The sequence below is a fragment of the Electrophorus electricus genome, chromosome 9 (assembly GCF_013358815.1).
Source record: "Electrophorus electricus isolate fEleEle1 chromosome 9, fEleEle1.pri, whole genome shotgun sequence".
Classification (NCBI taxonomy): domain Eukaryota; kingdom Metazoa; phylum Chordata; class Actinopteri; order Gymnotiformes; family Gymnotidae; genus Electrophorus; species Electrophorus electricus.
Genome location: NC_049543.1, coordinates 6,110,917 through 6,128,899, shown reverse-complemented (window position 1 = coordinate 6,128,899; position 17,983 = coordinate 6,110,917). Strand labels below are relative to the sequence as shown.

General features: G+C 44.1%; 2 protein-coding genes across 37 annotated transcripts in view; both read right to left on the bottom strand.

The window, feature by feature from the left end:
- The window catches only part of camk2b1 (calcium/calmodulin-dependent protein kinase (CaM kinase) II beta 1), a 53,550-nt gene extending 47,167 nt beyond the window's left edge, over positions 1-6,383 (bottom strand). For 14 of the 35 annotated variants that reach the window (XM_035529588.1, XM_035529594.1, XM_035529592.1 and 11 more), the window contains exons 1-2: positions 6,085-6,378; positions 3,127-3,221 (exon numbers count right to left, since the gene is read on the bottom strand). In XM_035529588.1, coding sequence (XP_035385481.1) covers positions 3,127-3,221; positions 6,085-6,146 — 157 coding nt within the window. In that variant the 5' untranslated portion in view covers positions 6,147-6,378. Of the gene's footprint in view, positions 1-3,126; positions 3,222-6,084 lie in introns of all 35 variants that reach the window. The other 21 variants (XM_035529572.1, XM_035529580.1, XM_035529574.1 and 18 more) reach the window with 5 other exon arrangements.
- Positions 6,384-7,492: 1,109 nt separating this feature from the next.
- si:dkey-13n15.2 (protein transport protein Sec24C) lies at positions 7,493-17,581 on the bottom strand. 2 transcript variants are annotated; one of them, XM_027023190.2, is made up of 21 exons: positions 17,344-17,581; positions 16,739-17,025; positions 16,472-16,542; positions 16,267-16,335; positions 16,013-16,124; positions 15,102-15,229; positions 14,435-14,570; positions 14,130-14,233; positions 13,807-13,919; positions 13,476-13,658; positions 13,289-13,382; positions 12,857-12,961; positions 12,543-12,710; positions 11,751-11,847; positions 11,412-11,560; positions 11,070-11,208; positions 10,697-10,818; positions 10,100-10,279; positions 8,845-9,042; positions 8,564-8,653; positions 7,493-8,323 (listed from the first exon to the last, which is right to left on the bottom strand). In XM_027023190.2, the coding sequence occupies exons 2-21, from the start codon at positions 16,992-16,994 to the stop codon at positions 8,180-8,182; spliced, it is 2,658 nt and encodes an 885-aa protein (XP_026878991.2). In that variant the 5' UTR covers positions 16,995-17,025; positions 17,344-17,581; the 3' UTR covers positions 7,493-8,179. The 2 variants fall into 2 exon arrangements, with proteins under 2 accessions (XP_026878991.2, XP_026878990.2); XM_027023189.2 differs by having other exon boundaries at positions 16,739-17,581.
- Positions 17,582-17,983: the final 402 nt, after the last annotated feature.

The following is a 17,983-nucleotide window of genomic DNA, read 5'->3' as shown; positions in this document are numbered from 1 at the left end:
AACCAAATAAAGCATTATCCAACCATTAATGACCCTTTAAAACAAGACAGACAAAACAGAACAATTTTTACAGACAGTTAAGAGTACAAAGGAAAGCCAACAACACCCTTTACAAGGTCTTTCAAGGTCAGTGTTGGGAGCCGTTGTTGTATGTAGCCTGGCGTCAACAAATTTCTCACCTGGCCATGTTTTGAGTGGTGTGTATGTGAAATTGTTTTATTCATTCCAACTTCGTCACTCACAACGCTCGCCCCCGTCCCCACCGTAGAGCGGTAGCCTATCCAGTCGGGGGCGTCTGATTGGTCGCGCAAACCAAACAGAGCAGGCAGTGCTCAAACATACAAACACTCATTTCACCCGACTTCACATCGGGGTGAAGCAGTGCCCACTGACGCATGGTACACACCACCCCTCCAAACCAACTCTGCAGCTTCTCTTGTAATGGGAAGAAATTAAGACTCAGAATCAGAGAAGCTGGTTCCAAAGCGGCTTCTATATAAACACTGCATCACGAGACATCATGAGTAAAGTTTTCTACACTTGGCCCCTACCACCACAACTGCCCCCTTCAGCCCCTGGCTCCGACCCTTCTGCTAATGTATGTTGACCTAAACCGTCCAGCAGCAGGACTCATATCGACGCAGCAGTAACATGAGCCACAAACGAGCCACTTTAACTGCTCAACTGCAATTTGGTGATTTTGCATCACAGGTCTCACATTAAACTGCACCACCAGTGAAACCCCTTCAGCGCAACACAAGTGAATGAAACCACTTTTCACTTGAAGCTGTAAATGCAGTGGATGAAATCAGTGGTCACTGACCCTGGAACAGACATGTTCCATGTCACAGAGTAACACCAATTTGATCTAATAAAATGGTGGTACATAAAAGGTTTAATGTTAAACTTTGACAGCTGGGTCCAAATTATTATATTTAATTATTTTTAATAAATAACTAACACACACATTTTATTTATATATATATATATATATATATATATATATATATATATATATATATATATATATATATATATATATATATATATATATATATAAAAAGCGACAATCGACATGGAAAACTTTCTTCTTTTGACTTCATGACACTGCTCAGGAGTGAAAGCACATGCCCACTGCTCAGGCTGACTGTGTCTCTCCAGCTCAGCGGGTCAGATGAGAATCCCGTGCTCCAGGCATGTAGCTATGCACGCACGCGCGCGCACACACAGCTGCTGGGTTCCATAGCTGCCTCCAAAGTCAGGGGCACTATAACTGCTTCTCTCTTTCACCCACACAATCACTCATCTTTCACGTTCAACCCTAGACCCCACACTCGTCACGATACCTCTTCATAATCTGCTTTGGAAACCCTTCACCATCACGGGTAATTCTGCTGAGATTAATGTATGAATGTTGCGTTTGTGTGTGTGCGTTTCTCTCTTTTTTAATTGTCACACTCTCCCCGTTTCTCTTCCTCCAACTCTTCTCCGTTCTACTTTCTCATTCCGCACCAATCATCCACTTACTGGGTGTAATTTTACCAGCACTGGTCCACCCGCTTGGTCTTGATTTACCCTGATCCTGGATCAGCAGTGTATCTCCTCTTCTATAGACAGTTAGGAAGCGATCCCTACACAGTCCTCATGTGCGTTACGTCACATAACGAGGGCCCATTGTTAGTACTCTCAGCGGCTCTCGGCCAAGAAAACCCGGAAACTGCTATTGGGTCTCGCCTCCACCCTGCACGCACGCACAGCCTGATAACTGCTGCCTGTGTGGTGCTACAGAGCCTCCCCTCCATTAGCCTACTTCTCCAGCTACTTCCGGCTTATTCCCAACAGGGCGAGAACAAGACAGACAATTTAAAGCCACACACACGCGCAAACCCCCCCCCAAAAAAACAAAACAACACCATATGTGAAGAGTAATGACATCTGAACCTTTGGTGCCTTTTCATTGCACGCGGTCCAATTTAGAAAGAGTGCGTAGTGAGAGCTGAATGATGAGGTAAAAATATTGGAATTATATTTTAACTAGTGATTATTGCTGAAACCCTAATGTGGCATAGTGAAAGACTAATCAGTATTAGTTTCCCAAAAATGATTTAGGTTTATTAGACTAGTCCTTGATGCCTCAATTTATCAGAACACCAGATGATCATTCATTCATCAGCACCTGGTGAACCACAATGCCAGAGTGTTCACTTGAAGGTTGAGGCCTTGTGCAGTATCTGTATTGCACAAGCCAATCCTTCAATAACAATGACATACCATGCAGGCCTTACAAAGCAACAATGTGTAAAGCTCTCAAACTGATCCGGGTTACTTACTGTGATTAATAAAAGAGGTGTAGAAATTTCATGGCCAGTATTTGTGGCGAGTGCGTGTCAGACAGGCAACATCCTTTCAGTCAATAGGTCTTCCAACAGTCAGTGGCATTAGCCAGCAACCTCTGGAGTGCACAGCAGACCGCTACAGTAATGCCAGTCTGAGCTGGCTGTGGCACCGAGCCTAACAGCTTTCAAATTTTCTAACAGAGAAGCCTCACCCTGTCCAAACCAATCCCATTTTAGGACACCGCAGCTACTGAGTAAACCACCGCGACATTCATCCACACACCCCCCCCCCCCCAAAAAAAAATCAGCTGCTCTTTACACAGCAAGAGTGGCAGGAGGCAGCGGGCGACACTCGCCTGCCACAATGCCCAGCGAGGGCTGCCCAACACCCGCAGCTGTCTGGGTCGGCTTACACCCGGCGGGACGCCAGGGGACAGGGGCAGAGATATCTGACGCCTGACTCCCACAGGATGCTGTAAGGAAAACTGCTCCCCGCGGAGGCGGCGGAGGTTTAGCATGGCGCGTGTCTCACCGGCGTGGCATTTCGCCTCGGCCTCGCCCAGGACTGCCGCCATGGAAGCACACGTCAGAAAACTCGTGCACACAGGGCAGTGAGAATAGCGCAATGGAACTTAGAACTCACTAGAATGTTCCAGAAACCTGGCATGTTTGTTTATTATGTGGGTGGAATCAGCCATAGAATTAGACTGAAATACAAAAGCTAGAGAGAACACGGGCAAACAAACAAAGCATGCGAAGAGCTGGTCCAGGATGGAGACATCACACTTACCTCTTGCGGAGAGCTTTTTAGTGTTGATGATTTTGGCGGCATATTCCTGACCTGTGCACAGCTTCACACACCGCCGTACCACCGAAAATGCTCCCCTAAAGAAACAATGAAAGACAAATATTTGAGAGAAGTTGAAGTATCTTGGTTATTTTGTCAGTCGAGTTCAAGTCATGTTTTCGGTAAGGCACAGGTTCAAACCCACGCTAAAGCGGCACAAGACCGGGACTGTACAATTCAGGCAAAGAAATCTGTTTTGTAATTAAACAGCTACGTTTTGCTTCTTCTAAACGTCTTGCAAAGTATTAAAAATACACTGATGAATCCTTGATGGAACATGATTAAACATCAGCCTGCATCATGTTAAACAAGTATTTGTTTGGAGAATCGCATACATGCCACAGTTCATCAAAAACACGTACACAGTGCGCCGCTGTAATGATCAATCTTGATCACACCGCTCACGTTAATTAAAAAAAGAAAAAGAAACGTAATCATTCGCATATATGGGATCATCTTCCTGCAATATCACGAAGACAAATGCTGTAATAAGCTGGGCAAAAATATATCATGCAGCCCTGCTCAGGAGCCAATGTCTGAAGGGTCATTACATGGGGACTGGTTTAAAACCACACCCATTCATACGCATTCAGCAGAACTGTGCCCAGTGATCATAACCCTGAACCAAGTTCAGCACAGTCACTGCTCCATCACAGTGTGCTCTTCCTGCACGCACAGCCCGGCCGAGAACAGTGAATATGATCTCGGCAGGGGATGGAAGAGGTGGTAGTGGCAGTGGCGGAATTTTGGCGTGTGGTGTTCATAAAATATAAAAGTCTGGGCACAGAATATGCTTGGGGAAAGTATACGATGCTGAAGCCGTTTGTTTAATAGGCAGTGTAGCACAGTCAGCAAATCTTGGAGTGCAGGACAAATGTAGATATAGAAAGTACTACACACACACACAGAGGTCTTTTAAAATGTCCCAGAAAAGTAACATTTGCATAACACAGCAGCTGAGACAAAGCAGAAAAATGTGAACAAGCAGATGTGTACTCCATCCCACTGTTACGTTGGTGCTGTGTCCAAGTTTACATGGACTACACAGAAATCTGACATTGAACTCTCATACTTGTGTTGCATTTAACACTCCTACAGCACAGGAAGTCTGTAACTTACAGCAAGCCAAACCAAAATCAGACCAATATAAATGTAAAATAAATAATGTAAATAAATAAATAAATAAATAAATAAATAAATAAATAAATAAATAAAGGGAAACCTACAAGTCCTCCCAGTGACAGTGGTTATTAATGGAGATCTTAATGACGGGCATAATTACTGCGGAAGCCAAGTGCTATTCATTAATGCCTCTTTTTTTTCCCTCTTAGAGGACAGTAAAATGATCTATGACATCTGCGTATTAGTGACTGATGTGCATGCGGCATGCGTGTGGAGAAACGCACTGAGGAAAGAAGCGCTGAACTACTGCTGAATTTAGATCTTAAAAGTACAAAAATACATATTGACGGAGAATGTATTTGACACAGTCACACAAATAGTTTAGTGCAGTCGTACGTTTTGCAAGCGGACAGCAAAAGATAGTTTGGTGTCCATGTGAACGCATCCTCTCTTGCCATGTCTCAATTTAACACCTCTGTGTGTGTGTGTAAGTTTGCATGCTTACAATCTTAAGCAAGTGCCTCACCCAGCAAATAAACACACATATACATGCATGTGTGCGCGCGCACACACACACACACATTCACACCCCATTGTCACCTTTGTCTCCATCCCCCACAACTATACACACACATATATACATACAAACACCTTAGCCTGAACATACACTCTCAAGGCCTCAGCCTCTACACGCTCGTGTACTTCGATCCGCACACCCACATTTCTGCCATTCCACATGGCTTCCAGTAGGAAATCTTCCTCCAAGCCTCCCAGGAGAGCAGCATGTCGTTATCGCATGCCCTTACACTCCCCGTGAAGCTGGATTATCTGATCTGTGTGCTAGCGAGACTGGAGACACACATCATTCTCCCATTTCCTCCCCCTTAATCTCACACCATCCACACAGCACTACATTCACGCCCAATTCTTTGATCCCTGCACAGTTCTGGGTCTGAACACACAGAAGTCATGTGCGGACTGTGGCCTAGAGATAAAGGTGTCTGCATTGCTTAATCTGTAAATTAAAGGACACCATCAGGTATTTAGTTATAAAGAAAATTGCAATGAGATTACAGATTAATTTGATCATACTGTTTATCCTGTAAAGTAAAAGGACATTTTTATCACCCCAACACACAAACACACACAGATACCATAAGACACACACAAACACACACACCCTAAGTAGGTCCTAAGTATATCTGTCCCCTGACAATAGACACGTCTAGAGACACAGAATGACCCTGTTCTTATTAACTGCTTATGTCTTTCACTTATCTACAACTCTCATCACTGACTGTGGCCACTGTTTACTTCAATTAAAACATTTTTTTTTAACCTCAACTTCTTTTATATATTTCACATGTTACTTTTCATAAAACTCCATCAAACACTACAAAAGCGCAACAAAAACAAGAAAGCAGCAGACGTTTACATATTTTAGCAACGGGGTCTGCAAGAGGCGTAGCACCAACCAAAGTCCGTCTGAACTACCCAGGATTTGCAGCACCGTCGACTCTCCCGCAGTCCGGCGACAGAATGCCGGCCGCGGGAACCACGGAAGCTGCGGTTCAACCGTACATCCGAAAGCAAAAGCGCGGCTATTTCTGCGGCCAAAAGCCCGCTCGCTAATAAACGCTAGCCTCCCACCACCACAACATGCGCTAAGCTAACGTTAGCTGCCGAGCCTGTCAGTGCAACGCTACCACGCCTAACTCGCCTTTCGCCGCGGAAAACAGCAGCCGACTTTGCGCGGAAGCAGCGCGGCCCGCCACTTACTTTCCGAGCTCCTCGTACAGCTGATATTCGTCCGTGAATCGCGTACAAGTGGTCGTGGCCATGTCTCCTCGTCGCGGACTCTGACACGCTTGGATACAGCCTGCCTTAGCTACAAAGCTACAGCCAGCGCTTAGTTTGGGTGCAAAGCAGTCGACTCCGTACAGTGCCCCCAAAAAACAAGTCCTCTGGCAAGAGTTTTATGCCGCAAAACAATAAGCAAGCGACGGGCGAGACTGCGGGCTGGCTGACGACTGGCGTCCTCTCCCGCCCCCCCCGCTCGAAGTCCAGAGTGGCGTTCTTCTCAAAACGGTTCGCTGCAGAATGCCGAGGAACACGTCTGACCGCCGGCTCACTGCCGCCACCTATCGGCCCGTCGGCGTAACAGGACGCGTGGGCAGCACTACAACGCGCTCTACCCGGATACGTTTTACTGTAACTCCAAATAGGGACAGACCGTGAGGAGGGCCATTTGTATTCTGCGGAAGACGTTATTATGTAACCACGAATCGTTACTCATGTCCAGCTGAGTACTCGACAGTCTGAAGCACGCTTTCAAAGTGTACTTATTTGAGGACTGCACACAAAAAATGCCTGATATGCACAGACAGTGTATTGCATTTTAGAATTCAAACCAACCTCAATCAAATAAATAAATGAATCATTATTTATATGCCCCTGTCTCGTCTGGACACAGAAAATATACTAACATTCATTTACTGATTTATACATTTCAATTCACAGCATAAATGTAAAATGTTTAAGCATTACAATGCACAATGTCTCCTGTAGTGTAGTATCTATTGAAATGTTCTAAATCTATTCCAAATTTCATCATCTAAGCAGTATTTAAAAATCTAGAAGGGTGGTGAGGAAGGTGCCTCTACCAATCACAGATCCCGAAGTGCATATGACTTTGGTGTATGTGTAAGTGAAAGTTTGTTAGAGGAATTAATTATTTGTGTAGCTTCTTCTTATCTTTATCATTGAAACTATTGACTGACTATGAAATAAATTATTTTTTTTCAATCAGGCAAAGTCAATTACATGTCAACCTTAAAAATAATTGCTGTTTTTCTTCAGGTTTGTGTATAAATGGAAAATGGCGCTAAAGAAAGAAAATCTAGTGTCACAGAAAAATTTTTTGTCTTGAGGTCTGTAATTTGGGCTGTAGTTCTTGCTGGGATATTGAATGATGAACAAGGACAGACACTTTCTGAAATTTTGGATTCAGTACAAAGTCGACAACATTATCTCCAGTTACACTAATGAAGTTATGTATGAGTCATGAGGCTGTTTTTGAGGCATATCTGTTAGTGTTAAAGGGGCTATGGCACGATTTCTCCTCCACATTTTGGTTCACCAAATGTGTTCATTCATCCACACAACCACTGACACATTTAAACACGTCTTTTCATCATTAGTATATTTAGTTTAGCATTAGTAAACATTCTGTTTCAGACTGAAATACCATGCGTTTACATTTACATTACATGAGAAGGGTACTGCTCATACAGAGAAACACAGATAGTTGATTTTACAGCAACTTGCCACACACTTATGTTTATTAGGACACTCACACACTGCAGGGACGTGCATTCAAATACAAAAATAAATATGAAATAAATAAAACACATAGATATTATTTATACATTGATGCTTACACCAGTAACAGTAAAATATAACAACAGTCTTATTAAGATGTGAAACAATTCAATGAGTGAAAAAATCTTATTGCTTACAATGCAAACATGCAAGTTGTAATTCATTGTTGTCAGTAATGCACTGTGTGCAAAATTAAAATAAAATAAATGGTAAATTGAACCATCTCCAGAACCCCGGCAGATTGCAAAAAATGGGGAACTCATCTCTCATCCATTACACAGTCCTTAACTCAATGGCAATCGCCCAAGGAGGAGACTTCCCTCAACTCCTTATTCCCCTAACAGACTGCACCTGACAGGCTGGCTGCAACTAATGTCATCTTTAATGCTCTCGTCTCTTACCAAGAGGAAGTTACATAGATGAAAAAGATAAATAAAGAGGCCAATGGAGTAGGCCACTTGTCCCTGATTGATGGCTGCGCAGAATACGCACATCAGCCCACAACAAGACGCAGTGAATTGACATGGAGGTGGAACAGGAAATCAGCGTAGGAGGCTCCCCCGTTAGGACTCTTGTCCTCCACTAGGAGGCGCTGCAGGCACTCCTCACAACTGTCGCCTTCCTTCACCACTTTCAACTGAGCACACAGAGCAACATGTGGTTACCACAATGGATACGAGTCCTAGAACTGTCCCTTGAGCAAAACACTAAAGCACTCAGATGCTTACATCAGCTGTAATGCTGTTTCTAAAACAGAAACTACAGACAGTAAGGCAGACATCAAGAAACACAAGCCAATATGGAATTAACCAGTTGCATGCCTTGGATCTGTATCTGTTTAAAGGCAGGACATGAGAGTCATAGACAGTAGACACACCTTAAGAGTAATGGATGCCCAGGACTGTAGGAACCTGATGAGATTCCAAAGACTGACTGAAAGAGGGTTGTCCAGATGGGGAGGACTCATCTGTAACACACACACACACACACACACACACACACACAGACACACAGACACACAGACACACATACGCACACACATACACACACACGCGCACACACACACACACACACACACACACACACACACATCATTAATTCCAAGAAAAGTCAGAGGGAAGTGAATCTATCGAGACACTGGCTGAATCTGTGTCTGACCTCCCCAGATGTGAGCGATGAGAAGGAGGTGGTGTTGAAGAGCTGGGTCAGAGCCTGGGTGGGCGCCTGGCTGCCCACCCACAGCAGCAGCTCCAAGGGCGAGAAGAGCAGGTAGAGACCCTCCGAGCGCAGGCTGGATGCGGTGCAGCGCACCGCCTGGGCCATAGGGGGCACACTGCCACCCACATCACTCCCAAGCTGGACAAAGAACAAGAAGCAAAGGCATACAGTTATAGTCACATTACAAACATCCAGAATATCCATTGCTATGCTACTGTATGGAAATGTCTGGTTCAGAGTAGCAGTGGTAGAGAGACATCCATCATATGAGACTGGCAAATGTGTTCCCAGTATTAGGAACTGGCCCCACACACCCTTCACATGAACTGTTCACCCCGCAGCATCCAGTCCCGCACCTCCAGACTGCACAACAGCTTCTTCCCAAAAGCCATTAGACTCCTGAACTCTGGCTAACTCCAATTCCAATTCAGATTCCCAAATGGGCAGATTCCCAAATCGGACTAGTGCTGAAGTCAAACCTCACACAAATAAACTATGCACTCCTGTTGCAGTCTTGCACATTATCCTACTTGCTGCTAGAGTACTGTACTAAACCAGCACTGTACTCTGAACTGTTCTGGCTGCTACCGGTGACTGCTATGTTCAGGGTAGCATGTCACTGACTCCTATGCACAACTCACTTTACATATGCCCAGTACTGTATATGGGACTAAATAATTGCACTGTCTACTCATTCTGAATTTGTCCTGTCCTGTATTTATTATTGTTTATTTAATGTTTATTTAATGACATTTTTGCACTATATTGGACTGTTTGCACTTGTGTAGCATGTTGTCTGTTGCACTGTTGTTTTGTGTTGCACCATGGTCCTGGAGGAACATTGTCTCATTTTTGTTGTATACTTGTATATAGCTGAAATGACAATAAAACCTCTTTGAACTTGAACTTGGCCTAGGCTCATGAAAGGACTGGAAAAATAGGGGGTGTAAAATGAAAATTGTTTTGCACAATTTTTTCCAAAGTCATGTGAGTTGATTTTACTTAAACCAGTCATTTCAAGCTGAAGCAAACTGAACTGAACCAAATTAGCATGTGTGAAGAATCATAGCAAACCGCTGTCGGTGTGTTAACTGCCAAAGCCGGTGCTGCAGCCATTCCATTAAACCACTCGAGGGGGGAATCAACTCTGCAAGTGGACTAATCACACCAGAATGGCGTGTTCTGGAAGGCTCACTAGCGGTAGGACGAGCGGGTAGAGCTGCATGGCGTTGCTGCGCGTGTCCATGGAGACGGAGAGGGCACGCAGCTGCAGACGCAGGTGCACGGAGCTGCGAAGGCCCGGCAGGAGAACCTCGCTCTTCCTCAGGCTGTTCACATACACGGGCAGAACCTTCAGGAACTGTGGCAGTACCAACTGAGGGAGAGGAGGAGAGGGGAAGAGAGAGAGAAGGGGAGTGAGGGAGACAGAGCGAGAGCGCGAGAGAGCGAGGGAGGGGGAGAGCGAGAGCGAAAACAAGAGAAGGAAAGATAACGAGTAGAGAGATTCGAGCCCCCTCTTGAAAATGCTTTCTTTTACTTCAAAATATAAGGTATAGAGTAGTAGTGATAACATTAATCAATCATTATTGTATATCCATAATACCACAATTTGGTTAAATTGCTGTTATTGGTGACGTAAAACCATATAATTCACACGTAGCACTCAAGCTTATTCACCACTTCTAAATTCTAAACTCTATATCCATACAATGAGCAAAGGCAACATGAAAAACAATTCAAAGAATAAACATATTGGTCTCCATTTAGATAGAGAAAAAAACATTTGAACAACCTGCCCGGGGGACACAGAGGTGGTGCTGCAGTGTTTTCTGTAGCAGGCCAGCAGCTCGGTGACCTCCATCTGGAGCTCCTCACGAAGACACTGCAGGGGTGTCTCCAGAGCCATGCAATACACTGACACACACACACACACACACACACACACACACACACACACACACACACACACACACACACACACATACACGCATGCACGCACACACACACACACACACACACACACACATACATGCACACAAACACATGTATGCCCGCTCACATGTACAAATTCACACGAAACAAGAGTCAAACAAACAAATCCAACCAGTCACATGAGCGTGGCTAATGTGTGTCAGTGGCAAACATGATTCTGAGATTAGGCCTACTCTTCTTGCAGTAGAAGCAGAGGAGCGTCTCTGCCTGGCTGGTGCGGAATGTCTCCAGAAGGTTCCGAGAGCACCCCAGGCTAACAGTGTGCACCCGCGTCTTCCTGTGTCCTGCAGATGTGCTGTATGACAGGACCGCCTGCACCCACACAAGAATGAAACCCAGAGGTGAGAACAGCCGGACATTAATTCTTCTGTTGAAGATCTATTAAACTCCGATCCCAAGGACAACACTTTCCTGCCACTTTGTGAAGTGCTTTTTCATGGGATTTGCACGCATGTGACAAAACCGACAGGTTTTTTATTTGTTACTGTCACTAACTGTATCTCCTCCACTTTTACCTGAATGGCCACGCCCCTAGATTCATCGAGGGATTTGTTGTGAGTGAACTCAAATGCCAGGGATGTGTGCCAATCAAGCGCTGCCATAGCAACACAGCAGGAGTCAGGGCCAGCAAGGAAGGAGCCATAGCAACCAGACACACGTAGTTCTATGAGGAGAAAGTCAGACAAGCCATCAACCAACGCTTCCAACACTTGCTGCTCTTCCTCAACACTGAAGTCTTCATAAGATGACTGCATCTGAATGGCTGACATTTCTGAAATTTTGATACAAGTTGTAATTTCCTCTGGGAAGCGTGAGCTGTAGTTCAGTTAAGGCCTAGCGTTGCCTTTACTAACCTTTACTAACGAACACCCTTAGCTGAGCTTTGTATGCCACCTCAGTGTCCATACTGTTCCTGAGGTCTCCACTGAACCGTTCTCTCTCCACCTCTGACTAGATAGAGTGAGAGAGAGAGAGAGAGAGAATGAAACATGACGAGTGTCACCTGCTCTGCTGCTTGTTGCTCTAAAAAGTAAGTACCTATTTTATATAGTAACCTCAGTAACCAAATGGAAGCTGCCATGATGGGCTGTACAGAAGCACCAGAACTGCTCATTCACATGTCTAACCTCTAACCTACCCATTAACACACACAACTTAATTCACTCCCCGACCCTTGACATTCACGTGACACACTTATACAAATTCAGACTGAACACAACTTGAGCAATTGAGGGTTAAGGGCTCAGGGGCCCCAACAGCAGCAGCCTGGTGGCAGTGGGACTTGAATTAGCAACCTTCTGATAACTAGTCAAGTACTTTAACCACTGAGCTACCACTTGATCTTACAGCAACCTGAATTGCTGTAACCAATTCATTTATAGCAATTAATTTGTAGCACTATATCTACCACCACAGAAACCTTAAGGGCAGTCATTGAGGAAACCCTGCAACACCTGCCCTTAGACCTCAAAAATTTGTCAGTGGGTTTTCCATTCATTTGTAAGTGCAGGGGAAATGATCAAAATGACTGTCTGTGGTAATTGACCATAATGATGGACAGAGAGTGGGTTGAAAAATGCATTAGTCTTCCTTTGAGATTAGGTTAAGGTGTTAATATCAACTAGTTGTGACTCTGTGTGCAGTACCTGTAGACTGTTGTAGCAGATAAGTTTGCCCCCTGTCAGAAATGGGATGTGTCCAGGCCAAGCCCCGCCTACATCCTGCTGTGAAAATACAAAGAGCTGCACGCTGCAGCCTTGATTGACACATGCCTTGGCCAATGAGGTGGAAGCGTCAGGAGCCTGAAAGATTGACTGGAGAAAAAAAAAATGTACACAGAATATAAGTGCAGTACATTGGCCAAGGCTTTCTTGGGGAAAAAAAATTAGTATTTTTTTTTTTTCAAATCAGTTTTTTGGGTTGATTTTTTTGTTTGTTTGTTTATCCTTGGTTATATCACCTTTGGTTTGGTGGAGGTGAAGAAGCCCATGGAGCTTTGCTTGTTTGTGGTCTCAGCAAGAGGGGAAGAATGGAAGACCAACAGCTTCCCAGGACTAACTGCAGTCTGTTGGAGACAGTAATGAAAGACAGTGAAGACAGCGATGACCTATCCCACTGGTGGTGAAGAAGTCAGGAGACAGTTTGACATTCAGACACAAATCCAGTCTTTGTTTCTTTCTGGTACAGCAGAGAATGTGTATACAGAGCTTAGTCCACTTGTCACTGTAGGCTGATGTAGCATTTGGGAATGCAGCTCATTTCCCGATGGAAATTGTTAACTGAATGCATGTTTGAAGTTTTCATTAGGGCAAAGGGTTGACATTTTTAAAAATTCAAAAAAAGTATACTTTAGATGTTTGACTGGCTCTGTATAAGGTTAGATGGATTCTACCTGTAAAATCTTGAGCCCAGCTGACACTGGAAGATTTTGTGAGCCTAGACCTCCCTGGCTTTCTGCCTCAAACAAGGGGATTTGCTGTAGAATACTGCAAAAAAGAAACATGTTCAACTCTTGGTCGCACTCTGTGCAATAAAAACACAAGTGTCTACTGTTAGCTTGGTTTCTGCTGTGTTTGTACTTCTCTACAGTCTGTCTGCAGTCTTTGAGTGGCACCAGAAGCCCTTCCCTCACAGGAAGTTCCAGGTCATCTGTGTCTGTAATGATCATCATGTGGGGGCGGGACAAACTTGGGCTGAGATTGTAGAGGTGGATCCTACTGTCATAGGTCATCAAAGCAACTCGGAGATCTGACTGGTCAGCACTTTCCCCCATAAAAAAAAGGTCAAGACTGTCAGATCGTCTTTTCAAATCACTTTTCAGGTTGCAAAGCATGTGTGTGCGTGTGTGTATGTGTGTGTGCGTGTGTGTGTATGGGAGGAGGTACACATGAGACTCTTATTCTGTCATACCCATCTAGAGACAGCAGTAGGGAACACAGTTGCTGACAGATGAAGTCCAACTGCCCTGATCTTACTGCACTGGCAGTAACATCAATTGCCAGGAGTAACACAGCTGTTTCTCCCTTGACAAATCAGATATATAGAGAAATTATCGGTGGAAATTACTTCACATACACACAATCGCAATCAAACGTATGCAACATATACAAAATACATACAACCCTAACAGCTGAAAGGTAGTACACCCCAACCCTGCACAACACACTAGGCAATGTGATAGAAACTACATCCATAATTCAAAGACCAGAGATGACATTAAGGACCCTTTTTACCTGCTGTGTTTCCAGGATCTCATACGAGCCCAGACTGAGCTCTGACCGCTTCTCTTGGTCCACTCTCTGGCCTTTGTTAGTAGGCTGATATGACTGCCATGGTACTGAGACAGAGAGACAGACAGATAGAGAGAGACACACACACACACACACAGACAGATACACATAGAGAGATGGGAAGAAAGGAAGAAGGGAATTATGGGATGGCATAAGACAGAGAGAACAAAGACTGTTAAACAGACAAATTTAAGCACACAAAAAAGGGCCACAGTGTGTGAATAAGAAAATAAGTGTGTGGTGCTGACCCTCCGTAAGCTTGCCACAGAAGGGGCAGTAGAACCGCTGGCCACAGTCCTGCCAGCTCATAGCAGGACTCATGAAGGCACCGCAGCTCCCACAGCCTTTAACGCACTCGGCCGCGTCACACAGCGGCACTGCGCACTACACACATAAAACACACACTCACCGAGGCACCATGGAACAACAGCGAAATAACAAATACTGAAGGTTCATCTGCACTGTAATGATCAGTTTTGCCTTGTTTTGCCAGGAAAAATCCAAGTAACCTAGTTGCCTTCAAAAATTGACTTACAAATAGTAAATCATCAACAGGTTATTTTTCTGTTAACTTACTATTAGCGTGTATCTTTACATTAAAGGAGCAAATCATGTTTTGAAGTGTGTGGAGAATGCTGACCCCTGACTCTGGGGCAGAGTCGAGGGGGTTAAGTCCAGCTGACAACAATGCAATATTTCCCTCCAAACATGAGCAACCAGATGCGGTATTTTGGTGTCAAAATCTGTATACTTGGCTTGTCTTAATATTCCAAAGTCATGAATCTACATTGAAACGTTGGTGATTGTTGGGCAGGTGCATCTTAGGGTCAGTGTATCTATCTGAAATACTATATCTTCCAGATATACTGATATTTCAATATGTGTCTGTAAAACAGAGTCTAGTCGCACACATGCCTCTCCATCCTCCAGTCTGGCTAGAGGGCAAAAGATGGCCGCCAGCGGCACATGGCTCTGTTGAGCAGATTGGGCTTCAGCGGGGAAACTGTACGATGTGCAGCGGACAAACCTTGCTGTGGCATTACCTAGATACACAGGTCAAAAGTATAAAAACAACAACAAAAAAAGCCATTTTAGAAGCTTATGTGTAAAGCATAATAATATGAATATTAAAGGGGGTGTACAATATATAATGTACTATATAATTCAAATATATTTATATGGCATTTTAATCAATAGGCAGTCTCAATGCAATTTTACAAGGACCATGTCTAGACTCCTAATGAGCAAGCCAAGGGAGACAGTAGCAAGGGAAAACTCCCTTGTGTTCAGGGTAGAAACCTCTAGGGGGTCAGACCCAAAAGAGAACCACATCCTCCTTTGGTGACAATGATAGTAGTGGTCATAGAAAAAAAGAATAGTAAGAATGATAACAGATGCAAATTAAATTAGGTGAATAATGATAGTCTTGCTAATGATAGTCGAGTACATTAGGCATGTACTATGTGATGGCCTGTGGTGTGCTTGGTCTGCTAATTTGCAGACGAATATTGTTCACCACAGTATTTTAAAAATAACAATGTCAGGTCAGGCAACATTTGTTCTTGTGTACTGTGACCATCCTGAACAAACTCACACATTATATTCCCTGGGTGTTTCGCTGAATCTCCGCATTCACATGATTCAGCAAGGGTTAACATTTTAGTAAAAGTAATGCAGACCAGTCATATCACATCAAAGGGTCACCACTGTGTTTTTCATACATCGCGAAGCATACTGTATCCGCAATATAGCAATATCATCATGACATCTTGATCTCCATAGTACAAATGAGTTCCCATGTTGTCCCATGCGCAGTCTTACTGTACCTCTATCCTTCAGACTGCAGGGAGTGGTAGAGAGAGGAGGAACAGACGACTGGGGACCTGATGTGAACACTTTCCCCTCCCACTGAGTCCAGTCCTCATTCATCACCTGCACCTATGGCAAACCAGAGACAAGCCCACACCACAGTTAATACAGTTCAACGTAGTGTAAAGGATATCTGTCTAGGGCTAAACCGTTGAAGGTGATTGTCTCTGAATTGAATAAAGATGGTGTGGTAGATGGAGGCTGGACATACGACACTTGGTAATAGCTGAGGGTCCAGGCCATAGCGAGATTCCGACTTAGGACAGGAAACAGGACTGGCCTGAATAAAACAGAGACAGACAGATGAAGAGAGAGAGATAGGGAGTCTGTATATAGCTAGCGTACAACTATAGCAAGTACTCCTTACAGTTTTATACACAAAGTTTACTACTATACATCCGTAATGTAGCACTCACCAGCAGTGGGCTTATTGGCTGCTGTGGCATCTCTGTTGAACCTCTGACGTCAGTTGCAGGTTTAAATACACCTGTGACAATAACATACCACGCTATTTAATGATAAATAAATAATAAATAATTAAGGCCATTTAGATTACCAACTGTACAATTCCTAGAGAGTCTTCCATAACAGCACAATTACAGCACTATTACACTGACAACCTTACTTTGCAAGAGCAAACACACAGTAAAGAGAAATGAGCGTTAAAAAGGTGCCACACGAACCATTGCATTGGGGCTGAGAGGGGTCCCAGGACGCTTTCTGTTGGACTTGGCCCAAGTTAGCCGTAGTGGCAGGCATTTCCGAAGGACCCACAGCAGCCTGCTTGCTGTGAGTAGCAGTGTTCGGGTGTAGTGGCGGGTAGGACGGAGGAGCGCCGGTGGGGGAGCCGATGGTACAGCCAACCGGAGACGGGACGTTAGCCCAGGTACTATAGACCCCCCACGGCTGCTGCTGGTGACCATAACCTGGAATCTCCATGAGCTGGAATCTCTTCGCACCAATTCAGCTACTGTTTCATGTTTCACACCAAGCAAATTTAAGGAGAATGTATGATGTTTTTGGTAGCTAGAATAACCCAGTTACCTGGCCACTAGGTACGATGCAGCAAAATGTACATTTAACAGCAATTTTGAGAGGGATTAGCTAGGTTAGCTAGCAAAGAACAAGACAGCTGGCTGTAACAGACTGAAGAGTAGAGCAAGGTTACTTTAACAGTACAGTAGCTACAGTGGTCCCGGGTTGATCGAACCCAGCGTCAGAAATGTCGGGTCTCTATGCATTTCAAAAAACGTCAGATGTTATATTATTTTGATCCAGATTATACGACCTTGCTCAGGCTGACAGTTGTCGCTTCATTAGCTGATTCTATACTCGCATCATGTCGTTAGCTCCCCAACATCTTTTCGGCTTAACTATAGTTTTTAATGTTCCCTTGTACAATTTAGCTTTTCAATCCATTCTGATAGCTAGGTAAGTAGTTTATAGCATTTGCTGGATTTTGTCTTCATCGGCGTTTTGACAGTTCTGTAATCACGTCCACCGTTACTTTACGCATTCTTCGTATAGAGACGTACGCACGTCCACCGTTACTCTACGCATATTACGTATAGAGACGTACGACGTCGTATTTAGGGGAGTAGCTAGCTAGTTACAAATCGAAAAAAAATTGTACAGAAGAAATTTAATTTGGCAGTCTCGCAAATTCTTCCAAACTACCGTCTCAGTATACATGATACAAACCATTAGAGAATAATTTCCAGTCCAAAGCTAATTCTTTTTAGGAATGCATCTTACAAGGCATGTCGATATGCAATGTCTTTAAGAAGTCTCTGGATGTCAGTATTGTGTCAATGAATAACGGGCTACTGATTTGATTCGATTTTGTCGGTTTACTCTGATTTACAATAGAATGACTGGATGGCTGTCCCTGTCCTTTTATTTTGTCAATTCTTTTGAGTTTTACTAAG